Source organism: Lycium barbarum, chromosome 3 (genome assembly GCF_019175385.1).
Source record: "Lycium barbarum isolate Lr01 chromosome 3, ASM1917538v2, whole genome shotgun sequence".
Taxonomy (NCBI): domain Eukaryota; kingdom Viridiplantae; phylum Streptophyta; class Magnoliopsida; order Solanales; family Solanaceae; genus Lycium; species Lycium barbarum.
The window spans coordinates 138,070,568-138,083,333 of NC_083339.1; the positions used below are offsets into that span (position 1 = coordinate 138,070,568).

The 12,766-nt window shown below is 37.8% G+C and overlaps 1 protein-coding gene across 2 annotated transcripts; it reads left to right on the top strand.

Moving 5' to 3' along the window:
• Positions 1–2,542: 2,542 nt before the first annotated feature.
• On the top strand, positions 2,543–12,708 carry LOC132632892 (uncharacterized). 2 transcript variants are annotated; one of them, XM_060349022.1, is made up of 8 exons: positions 2,543–3,096; positions 3,620–5,018; positions 7,151–8,812; positions 9,035–10,111; positions 10,597–10,701; positions 10,791–10,880; positions 11,885–11,995; positions 12,069–12,708. In XM_060349022.1, exons 2-8 carry the CDS (start codon positions 3,723–3,725, stop codon positions 12,606–12,608), a joined length of 4,881 nt encoding a protein of 1,626 aa, XP_060205005.1. In that variant the 5' UTR covers positions 2,543–3,096; positions 3,620–3,722; the 3' UTR covers positions 12,609–12,708. The 2 variants fall into 2 exon arrangements, with proteins under 2 accessions (XP_060205005.1, XP_060205004.1); XM_060349021.1 differs by having other exon boundaries at positions 2,544–3,096; positions 3,744–5,018.
• The last annotated feature ends 58 nt before the right edge of the window (positions 12,709–12,766 follow it).

Sequence of the window (12,766 nt, forward strand, 5' to 3'; positions counted from 1 at the left end):
GTGATTGGTTTAAACTTTAAAGTTCAATAATTAGAACTCATTCTCTCTGGATTTAAGTATCTTAATTTTATTTGATGTCTATTTAAAGAAAAATTCTTACTTGTCAATTAAAGGAGTTTTTTCTTTCAATACTATCTTTGTCATTAAGTTATACTCCCTCCTCCGTCCAGTTTTACTTGTCATGTATACTAAAAATAATTGTTCATTTTTACTTGTCCAGTTTGACAAATCAAGAGATAATATACCATTTTAATCCTATTTTACCCTTATTATTAATTATCGGGTTGAAAATTTTAAGAAATTTTTAGTGATTGTACAACTTTTAAAGTATATTTAATTTATCTCAAGTAACAGATAACTTGATAACAATTAAGGGTGATAAAGTAAAATTATCATTCTATTTATGGATTCTTAAGGGGTGTTACAAGTCAATACAAGACAAGTAAAAATGGACGTAGGGAGTAATATAAAGTATTAATAGTCAAATTTAGATTTTCAAAACACAATAAAGATGCATAATTTACGAAAACCAACACTTAATAAAATATTTATTACGGTTTCGTTTTTACTTGCTCCTTGTTGACTTAACAACCCCTTTAGAAAAATATTTATTAGGAGTTTGTTTTACTAAATTACTCCTGTATGCTTGAAACGTTAAGTTTTACTATTAGTACTTCATATAGTTACTTAATGATAAGGGTCATATTTTATTGAGATTAAAAAATCTTAATTTTTTAAAATAGTCTCCCTATCTTCACAAGGTACCCTCTACTCTTTCAAACCCCAAATAGTGGAATTATACTAGATATGTTATTGCTACAGACAAATAAAAAAAAAATTGGGAAAAGAACATCGCCGCCCCCTGAAGACAGAAATTACCCGTCCATACCCCTCTTACTTTCATGCCCCTAAAACTACTTACCCTAAATAGCCCTAAAATTATGATACTGACATGATATATAAATATACGGAGATGGTACCCGTTCATTTGTTTAAAAGACACACTTTTCTCAAACCTTTATGATACCATCATCTTATATACATATACACTGATAGTATCTTGCAGGACTGCTTCAGTCATTCAATGAGACAATTTTATGAAGGGCTGCTTCAGTCCTTCTCTTAATCCTTTATGATACTATCATGATATATAAATATACTGTGATGGTATCATGGAGGAAGAAATTTGGACGATGAAGGTATTCGTGTAAGTATTTCTCGGACGGTCGGGTAAGAAATGAAATTAGTTTAGAAGGAGGCATGAACTGATAAATATTTTACATTTTGGGACATTTTGTGTTGTTTAATCTATTAACGAGATGAATAATTTCTTTAAAAGAGCATTAAATCCATAGATAATTTAGTAAAAGAGAACATGGAAAAACAAAATATTAGCGAATATGAAGACTTGGTTAATTGTACTGCAATTAGTTTATGGTTTTGTATATTGACTGCAGATATTGCCTTTTACCTTATTTATCTGTGATGGCCACCACCGCTTTTTTTTTGTTTTTTTTTTGTTTTGAGGCTGCTTTATCATAGCTTTGTGTTCTTGTTATTTGCATTTTAATACTGCTTTGCTCTCCTTATTCGTATCTAACCTTTTTTTTATCACGCTTTCTCTTGAGCTGAAGGTCTTTCGGAAATAACCTCTCTACCTTCCAAGGTAGAAATAATGTCGCGTGCACTTTACCCTAGGGCTGGGCATAAATACTGAAAATCGAAAAATCCGACCAAACCGAACTTCAAGAAACCGAAACCGAAACCGAAAGAACCGAACCGAACTAGTTTGGTTCGGTGTTTGGTGTTCACCTTTAAAAAACCAAAACCGAAATAGCCGAACCGAACTTTGATGAAACCGAACCGAAGAACCAAAATTTATACATTACCCAAAAATATTAAAATAGTCCAGAACCATTAAGTTTAAGCCCAAAAAAAACTAATTGTAATAAGCTCTCTTTTGCTTTGTATCCCTAATTTTCCACTTCAGTTGAGAAAATCAAATATACTTAACAAAAAAAGGTGACTAGGATGTGTCTTTAGGATTAATGTATGTCCTTTATGTGTTTTCTTAATTATTCTTACTGTATGTATATAACACCTAGTAATCCTATATTATGGTTATGATTTTCTGTTTTTGTGTATCCTGTTTGTTTGATTTTGATTTTAATTTGTTAACTTTATGTTTTGTTGCTTTTGAGAATATGAATTAGTGTAAATGGAATCGCTTCTAATATCATATCAAAAAAATCGAATTGAAAAAATCGAAACCGAACCGAACCAAACTTTAAAAAACCGAAAGAACCGAACCGAACTAGTTTGGTTCGGTATTCGGTGTCCACCTTCAAAAAATTGAAACCGAAATAGTCAAACTGAAGTTTGATAAAATCGAATCAAAGAACCGAATGCCCACCCCTACTTTACCCTCCGATCTCGTATTGTGGGATTTCACAGGGTATGTTGTTGATGTTGAAGACTTGGTTGATGAATAAAAAACGAAAGGACGTTAATGTCAATATGGATAAAACTTGAGGACATATTAGTGGAAAAAAAAAAAGGTCATGAAGACACCATCTTCTTCCTCAGAGAAACAAAGCTCCCTAATAAAAAATTGGTTTCACACATTCTCTTATGCAGTTTGGTTCTTTAATGGAGGTTCTCACTATTCACGCTCCCCAAACCCTAGAAATTGGAAAAACAAAAAGAAAAAAAAAATACTTAACCATTAAAAGTTTAGTTCTTTGGAAAAATCATTCTCTCTAATTGTTTCTTTATATCAAAACTCATCGTTAATTACTCAAATTTCAGCCACATTTATCGAATTCCGATATTTATTTCCATCAAGACATGCTTTGATCATATCTTGTATTCTGTTTTTATTATATATTATTTAAATCTATTTAAGAAAGGTGTCAGCTTTATTCAGAAGGACCACATTATTTAGTTGTTGTGGGAAAAATTGTATCTTTTTAGTTTCTTTTTCTTGTTAGTGTAGCAAAATTAGTGTGATTATTGTGAAGGTAATTTTGGGGGTTGATGGAGAGCAATGATGGAGGTGATGATCAAGAAGGTTCTGGATGGATGCAAGTGAAAAAGGTCTGAACTTTTTGCACATTCACCCATGAATTAATTCAGTTTTGTAGATTGAATCGTTATAGTTTTATCTTTAAACTGATAGATGATGAAGAAAAATGGTGTTACTATTAGAATATGAATCATCAACAACCATGTTTAAGTTGTGTCATAGGCCTAAATCAAGAAAGTATTGCCTGATAATCTAGTGTTTTAGGTGTTCTTTTGGATTGTAATGCTTCTTTCTGTCTCGGAATTAATTCGGTTTCTGTAAATTGAATCATTTTAGTTTTATCTTTAAACTGAAAGATGATGAAGAAAAATGGTGTTACTATAAGAATATGAATCATCATCAACCATGTTTAAGTTGTGTCATGGGACTAAATCAAGAAAGTACCTGATAATCTGCTGTTTTAGGTATTCTTGTGGGTTGTAATGTAACAAAGGATTGAACTTTTCTTGGATTCATGTGGATAGATTAGTTACATTTTAGTTATTTGAGAAAGAGCTAATCATTTTAAATATGTTTCTGAAATTGGATTAGCAGGTTGCCTTAGATTGGGCATTTTATTGGTCCACTTTCTGAAGAAAATGGTGAATTAGTCAGGCTAGTTCCATATTCTTGGACCATTTGGTCTATTTGTTAATCAATGTGTGAACTTCTTGTGCAGAAGCACAGAAGCAGTTCAAAGTTATCGCTGCATGGTTGGGTTGGAGGATCATCTCGAGGAACTGCTTCTGGCAATCCAGACAGTCAGCCATCATTGGGCGTAAAAAGTGAGGATCTTAAATCTGCTGTTCAGCATTCAAAAGGAAGTCGCCCTTGTATTATAGATGATGCCGTTACTTCAGTTCCAAAGGAAGATGCAGTAATTGTGCACGATAAATGTGTAGTCAGTCATGGTAGTACTTCTGTTAGTTTAGGTTTTTCAACAGATTCCAATCAAGGAATCAGCCGGGAACATCCTCAAAGAAATAACCATGAAATCCTACCAAAAATCAAGTGGGGTGACTTGGATGATAGAGCTTTAACATCTCATTTTGGAAGTACTGTCCAAGCAGAAATTAAATTTGGTGACATTCAAAATCATGATCTGCTTGGTAGAAAAACTGATCAAACAAATGATTCTTTTGTACACACTACTCCAACTGATCTTGAGCAAAATAGATTGGTTGCAACCACTGAGGATGAAAACCATCAAATTCTCGACTCTCGTCCTCTGTCTCCCAAGATCGAATCTGTTGAAGAGAACTATGCAAATCTGAAGGAGTTATCTTCAGAAAATGTTAATACTACTGCTGTTTCTCCTCTTAGTAGAGGACAATGTGAACATACCCAGCTTGAAAATGGCGACACTTGCAACAGCCCTGGCAAAAGGGTTAAATCTGCTGCCAGAGAAGGGCCTAGCCGGGTAAGGATTCCCAATGTCAAATCTGAAGAGGCTTGCATGGAAATCCCTGAAGTGGATAGTCTTAATCAGAATATAAAAACATTGGTAGTTTCCCAGGATCCTGAATTACTGTCACCTACTAAAGGAAGATCAGGAAACATTGGCCAGTCGGTTGTGGAGTCCTCTAATGAAGAAATTAGGAACAAACGCGTTGATTCAATCATTGAGGATTTATCAAAAACTAATTCGAGCAGTATTGATGCTGAAGACACTAGTGAAAGTAAAGAAAGGTTCAGGCAACGGCTCTGGTGCTTTCTTTTTGAGAATCTTAATCGGGCAATAGATGAACTCTACCTTCTCTGTGAACTGGAATGTGATCTGGAGCAAACAAAAGAGTCTATTCTTGTTCTTGAAGAAGCCACATCTGATTATAAAGAACTGAGTTCAAGAGTGGAGGAATTTGATAGACTGAAAAAATCCAGTTCTCATGCGACTGACGGAACACCTCTTACCATGAAGTCTAACCATCGCAGACCACATGCTCTGTCATGGGAGGTCAGTACTCTTGCTAGTTTCATCTTTCAATGTTTCAAATTGCTAACCCTAAAACAATTACACAAACAAATCGATCTCTGCCATTTACTAGTTGAAAATTGCAGTATGAATACATGCAAGCATATCTGAAACCTGCTGACCAGTCATTATTATTCCAACTTCCCAGGCTTAATGTTATATATCTATTGATGTAAAGAACCGGTTTTGCAACTGATTTACCTTGTTTTGGTTACTGCAGCACACACTGTTTGGTTGTGGGAAATGCTTCAATCTCTTTTTGATCAAGTTTATTTTCTTAAAAAGTGGCGGTTTAATTAGACAGCCCATCAGGTTTTTGTTGGACTTGGAGAGCTCCGGCCCTTCATCCTTCCACTGCGCGAACCGGGAGCTATTTGTTGCTCTGTGAAACCAGCCTCACGCAGTCCGCTCCACTCTAAGAGCCAAGCGGCCCACACTTTCGTTTGGACCACATGGCCCAACTGCGTGCTTGGATAGGGCAGGCCAGACATTAGCCACCCAAAGCCCAGCCATCAGGGACAGCCCAACCAGTGGCGGATCCAGGATTTTCACCCAGGTGTTTGAATGAAAAAAATAAATAATAATAAAAAAACTAAACATAAAAAGAAAAATGTTGTCCCTGGTATCGAACCTTGGACACTGGAGAGAACTTTGAACACCCTGAACTGCTTGAGCTAACCTATTGAATTGTTTAGGGTATTCAAACTTTATATATGTACACAGCACAAAAAATCTACCCTAAATCCCCCCCTGCAGCCCAACGTTCCACCACATTGTTGCCCCCACTTGGGTAACAAGCCCATGTTACAAGGGCTCGGCATGGAGAAAGTTGTCATGTCTTTCAATAACTTCTAAAATTTCCCTTTAATTTACTTTTACTTTTTATATAACTATTGGATGAACAATCATGAAAGCACCACCCGCTTTGGGACGGACCCTTAGGAGGAAAAATGTTTTTGTTCAAAGATTTCCTTTGTTTGTTGTGGGAAGTGGGACTATTCTTGCATGATTGTTGTTGTTAGCTGAAGCAGTATCTGGACATCCCTGGCTCAGTTATGACTAACTTTTCTTAGTAACACTATTTACCATGAGGGACAACATAAAGTTACAGATGGAAACTTGTCAACATAAGTACGGCTAAAGATGACTTTGGAGGTTCTTATGAAGAGGACAAGATCTCCTAACTCTCAGTATTAGGAATTCACAACTCTCAGTACTATAAGAAAGCTTTTGGATCATAATCTACTTGCAAAGATTTAGTTTAAGAGGAGGGAAAGAAGTTACCTTGAAGTGCATCAGGGGAGATGCACTACCTGAAAGTGGAGGAAGTTCGAGCTTTTCTAGGAAGGCTGAAATCAGCTAAAAGTAAAGAGTACATAATGCTAGCATAGACGTCAGTCATCTATTCAACATATAAATATGCAAATGTGCTTAACCTCTATCCTGAAGTTCTGCTATGCTTATCATTAATTGGTGAAGCAGAACACAGACCAAACTTGACCTGTTTGGAACTGTGTGTGGTGTTTTCATGTAAGGAAACTACAGAAACTCCTGCTGATGGAGTGCAGGTGGTTCTGGATGTTAATAGTTTGCTGCTTTTATATCTTTAATAAACAGTACAATGCTCAATGGGAAAAGGACACATAAGGAAATATGAGCTATTTTTGGGAAATGAAAGCTAAAAGCTAAAACAGGAACTTACACAAAGAGATTCTCATTTTAAAGAATGTGAGAAACCTCTTGTTGAGACCCTGTTCAAAAAGAAACCTCTTGTTGAGACCAATTTCCTAATTTCCTGTATTCTAAATAAACAACCTTTTCCAACCCTTTTCTTTTCTTTGTGGTAAGGTTTTTGAAGCAATATATGTGGTAATTAGCTTCATTTGTTGGCCTGGATAATTGCAGCATCTTTTAGTAGTATCAATGTATATCATACACACAGAGACACAACAACAGCTACGCCTTAATCTCAAACAAGTTGGGGTCGGGTATATGAATCCCCACTTCTTCATTTAGGCTCATTTGATATCATCATCATACACACTGAGACACGTGGATGAATTGATTATCTACTCCCTTTTCCTTTTGACAATCTATCTTTCGTCTTAATGCAGGTCCGCCGGATGACAACTTCACCTCACAGGGCAGAAATACTGGCTTCATCTCTCGAAGCTTTTCGAAAAATTCAACATGAAAGAGCTAGTTTGTCAGCTACAGGTGTGGAGAAAACGGGATCTAGTTGTTATGACCATCATTGTGGAAGTACTAGTGTTTCGGAGACGTATAATGAGAAAGCTGACAAAAAAAGCTGTTCCAGTGAATCATTAGAGAAGAGTAGGAAGCAGAGTAATCCTTCTCAGGGAAGTTTCAGTAGAGAGAAGAGGCCTGTTGATTCAGGCAAGTCTGCTTCTCATGCATCTAGATTACCTCCTAAGGAGGGAGTTTCCACACCTGTCAGTGGAAAGAACAAGAAAGACAATGAGAAAAATCTAAAGCCTATAGATCATTTGAAAAGACATTATGAAAGAGACAAGGAAAAGCGAAATGGAAGCTCCTGGAGATCAATGGATGCTTGGAAGGAGAAGAGGAACTGGGAAGATGTACTCTCCACTCCACACCGAGTTTCATCTCGCTTCTCACATTCACCTGGCATGAGTAGAAAAAGTGCAGAGCGTGCACGCACTTTGCACGACAAACTAATGTCTCCTGAGAAAAAGAAGAAGTCAGCTATTGACTTAAAAAAAGAAGCCGCAGAAAAGCATGCTCGTGCGATGAGAATTAGAACTGAACTTGAGAATGAGAGAGTTCAAAAGCTTCAGCGAACATCCGAGAAGCTGAACCGTGTAAGTGAATGGCAAACCGTGCGTAGTATGAAATTGCGAGAGGTAATGTATGCTCGGCACCAGCGTAGCGAATCTCGGCATGAAGCTTACCTAGCTGAAGTTGTAAGAAGGGCAGGTGATGAAAGCATAAAAGTAAATGAAGTTCGATTCATTACTTCACTCAATGAAGAGAACAAAAAGCTCATCTTGCGCCAGAAACTCCATGATTCTCAGTTGAGGAGGGCTGAGAAGCTTCAAGTGCTGAAAACTAAACAGAAAGAAGACATGGCAAGGGAAGAAGCTGTCTTGGAACGCAAGAAACTAATTGAAGCAGAAAAGTTGCAGCGCCTTGCAGAGATACAGAGGAAAAAGGAAGAGGCACAAGTAAGAAGGGAAGAGGAGCGTAAAGCATCAAGTGCCGCACGCGAAGCAAAGGCGGTGGAACAGATGCGGAGAAAGGAGGTTCGAGCCAAAGCTCAACAGGAGGAAGCTGAACTCCTGGCCCAGAAATTAGCTGAAAGACTCAGAGAAAGTGAACAGCGCCGCAAAATTTATCTGGAGCAAATACGGGAAAGAGCTTCAATGGATTTCAGAGATCAGTCTTCACCATTTCGTCGTTCTGTGGCTAAGGAGGGTCAAGGTAGATCTACGCCAATGAGTAACTGTGAAGATAATAACGATAACAATGGCTTTGCTCCTGAAGGCTCTATACTTGCTACAACCCAGCATTCTTTAAAACGAAGGATCAAAAAAATCCGCCAACGACTTATGGCGTTGAAGTATGATTGTCCTGAGCCTTCAATCAGTATGGAAAATGCAGGTTTTGTTTATAGAACTGCAGTGGCAAATGCAAGGGCGAAAATTGCGAAATGGCTTCAAGAACTTCAAAGACTTCGCCAAGCAAGAAAAGAAGGGGCTGTGAGCTTTGGACTAATAACAGCTGAAATAATTAAGGTGATATATTACACTTGTGAAGTTTGTTTCACTTGCATTCCAGTTCACAATGACATATATAGTGGTATTAAGATAAATAGTTAATGTATCCCGATGTGAAGAACACAACTTAAACAGCATTTTGACTAGAATAAGTTCTTGAAAATAATGTGGCTTTAATAGTTCAAATTTGTTTCTTGAGTTGTTTGTTACTAACTGCTTTTGGCATTGTGTCGTAACTAGTTTTTGGAGGGAAGGGATGCTGAGCTGCACGCTTCTCGTCAAGCTGGTCTGGTTGATTTTATTGCTTCTGCACTTCCCGCATCTCACACGTCAAAACCAGAAAGCTGCCAGGTTACAGTCTACCTTTTAAGGCTTCTGAAAGTTGTGCTTTCAGCGGCTGCAAACAAGTCTTATTTTCTTGCTCAAAATCTACTGCCCCCCATTATCCCGATGTTGGCGGCAGCTCTTGAAACCTACATCAAAAATGCAGCCTCATCAAATGGCACTGCTTCTGCCAACCTGGTCACATGTAAAGCATCGACTGAAAGGTTGGAGTTAATGTCTGAAATTCTGGACGGTTTCCTTTGGACAGCAGCTGCAATTATTGGTCATGCAAGTATGGATGAACGTGCCCTTCAACTGCAAGATGGTTTAATCGAGCTTGTAATTGCATACCAAGTTATTCACCGGTTACGGGATCTTTTTGCACTTTATGATAGACCACCTGTAGAAGGTTCTCCTTTCCCTTCATCAATTCTTCTTGGTGTAAATCTGTTGGCAGTCCTTACATCCAGATTCAGAAATATGTCTTTAGTAACATGTAAAAACTTTCCTACTGTATCAAATCGTAGAAATGAAAAGAACGACATCCAACTTGCTGAAGCTTCGGACTTGAAGTCTTCTCCTTTGTGCAATTCCCAAAATGATGGTAAATTGGTATTTACTGGAATAAATGGTGTAGCCTTGTGTTTGCCGGATGTTCCGGAGGATAGCCCCCTGGATGAATTTCCTAAAATAAAAGAACATCAGGCTGCAGTTAATGATCTGAGCTCTGACAAAGTTGACTCAATCGCTGCTAGCATGGAAACTGTAGATGTACTGCAGGAATCCGCAAGCAACGTGACGTACAATAACCTTCAGACAGACGAGAAAAAATCTCAAGATCACAGTAAAGGTCATATTGGTGGAAATGAATCAGTGATGAAGCCGGCTGTCAAGTTTCTTCTTTCTGCCATATCTGAGACTGGCTTAGTTTGTCTTCCATCCATGTTGACAGCTGTACTATTACAGGCTAATAATAGATGTTCTGAACAGCAGGTAAACTTTGTGGATCCCATTAAATTTGTTTGTAAATTTTTTTTAGGTTTTCTGGAGGATGCAAATTAGCTTCTTTTGTTCTTTTCTTTCGAGGCGAGGGGCTATCGGAAACAGCCTCTCTACCAAGGTAGGGATAAGGTCTCCGTACACCCTACCCTCCCCAGACCCCACTTGTGGGACTACACTGGGTGTGTTGTTGTTGTATGAATCGTACCGGGCTTTGTCTATAATTAGGATGTCGTCAACGTCATATTTGTTTGCTACTTGTGGTCTTCTTTATTAATTATCTATCGTAAGCATGTAACATCGAGTCATTCTAGTACCAGGAAGTAAATGTTTGAAACTCTTCTTATTTAACAATAAAGTTGGTTGCTTCTAGCTTTATAAAAAGTAAGCTGGAACCTAACCTTGAGTTTACTTGTGAATTGTGATCATAGTATACGTAGCTCTGTGTTTACCGCATATCTGATTGCCTTTCTTTGCAGGCCTCCTATGTCCTTCCATCCAATTTTGAAGATGTGGCAACTGGTGTATTGAAGGTGTTGAACAATTTAGCATTAATTGACATATCCTTTATCCAGAAGATGCTAGTAAGTTAATTTGCAACTATTTGTATCAACTTTCTCTTCTAAAAGTTTTAGATGCTAAAGGAACTCTTTATCTCTTTGCTGGATCACAGGCCCGACCAGATCTGAAGATGGAATTTTTTCACTTGATGAGTTTTCTTCTCTCTTATTGCACAAGCAAGTGGGGCATAGCAACTGACCAGGTGACTTGCTGGTGCTTTTGCTTCCATATTTGGCCTTCAGATTGAACATCTCACATGCTTCAATGAACATAGAGAAGTGCTGTTTAAGTGTTTATGCTAGTCTCGGAAAGCTATGATCTTACTTTAACGGTGGCCTAGTCTTGGAAATGCACTGTCTTTTGGTTGGAGGGAAGAAAAGTACAGGAAAAAGATCCTCACGAATTCCCATATTTTAAGCTGAAAAATTGTCCATTTTCATTTGGAAAGAGATCCTCACATTTTCCCATCTTTTAAGCTGATGCATATAGGAAAAATTGTCAGTATATCGCTCCATGGTTGTCCTAGATTTTGTAGGAACACCAACTTTTCTTATATAGATTATATTTCTCTGGTAACATAGTATAGTTTAATATTAGAAAATTCCGTGTTCGTAGAAACATACTGCGACCATTGAGTAAAGACAAGACAAGGTTTGAAGCTTTTACTATGTGAAGGCCTGAATTGATACTCAGCACTATTAACAAACTTCTCGTTTATATCATCAAATATGTTCTTAGAAAGTTGCAACGGGTTGAATTGGATAGACCTTATTTTGTTTGGAACCTTCTGTAACTTGTCTGCGTGACTAAAGTCTGAGTGATCAAAACAGCAATTCTGCAATCAAATAGCCCTCTGAACTTCTCTGATTAAGATAGATCTTGAAATCTTATGGACAACAGCTTGGAAAGAGATGTACACTCGAAGTATTAAAGATCTTAGACATACAGGGTTCTACAGCAAAAATAGGTCATGGTGATTGGCTGTCTCACTAGTGTAGCACTGTACCTAATTACCACCAGGAATAGAATGAGAATGTCCCTCGAAAACAAGCATTTTATTAGAGAAAATTTGCATTTTCCTATTAGAGAGCAACATTAGCGGTTAATGGCTTTTGTATTTTTGTTAAGCTGTTTTCACATGCTTTCTAATTTATTTGCTTGTTGACTGATTATATAGTTTCTTTTATTTGGGTGTTTGTGCCTCAGATCGGTTTGCTGCTGCTAGAATCATTGTCGCTTCTTGGTTATTTTTCATTGTTCCATCCTGAAAACCAAGCTGTTCTTCGATGGGGAAAGAGCCCTACTATTCTTCACAAGGTGCGTATATCTTTCGTTCAACTTAAGACTTCGCCTAATTAATAGAAATTTAATTGTGGATTGTGCGAAACAGGTATGCGACCTTCCCTTTGTGTTCTTTAGTGATCCTGAGCTAATGCCAGTCTTGGCGGGCACCACGGTTGCTGCCTGCTTTGGGTGTGATCAGAACAAGGATGTCATTCAGCAAGAACTCAGCATCGATATGCTCCTTGCTTTGCTGAAAGCTTGTAGAAGTAGTCCTCCATCTGCTAATTCTTTTACAGTAGCTAATAATCCATCACTAGATGAGGCTGGTGTATCTGCTCAGCTGGGTTCTGAATCTAAAAACCTTCAAGTTGATGTTCCACTGAAGTCAAACCGCAACAATCAACGCAATGCTCGGTTCCTTTCCCAGAGAGGCGGTCCATTGCCGACTACTAGAACTGGCAGGATCCGAAGCTTAAAAGAGAACAAAGTGGTGAAGCCTTCTGAAGGCAAAGGTCTGAAGAGCAATTCATCTGTGCCTGAAAGCACTGTTGCATGGATGTTGCACTCTAGACTATCTACTGACGTACTTGATAAAGCAGAGCAGTTTTTTGCTGCAGTCACCTGCAATGAGAATGGAGAATTATGAATTTACTTCTGTATAGTGTATCCATTCTTTTGAGTGCTTAATGCCAAATAAGCGCAGTATATGACACCGCAATCTTCTTTACAGTGAGATATTATGGTTATTCGTCCAGAACTGCTCAAAAAGAACTTGCCCATCAAAGCTTATAATACTTCTGTGGC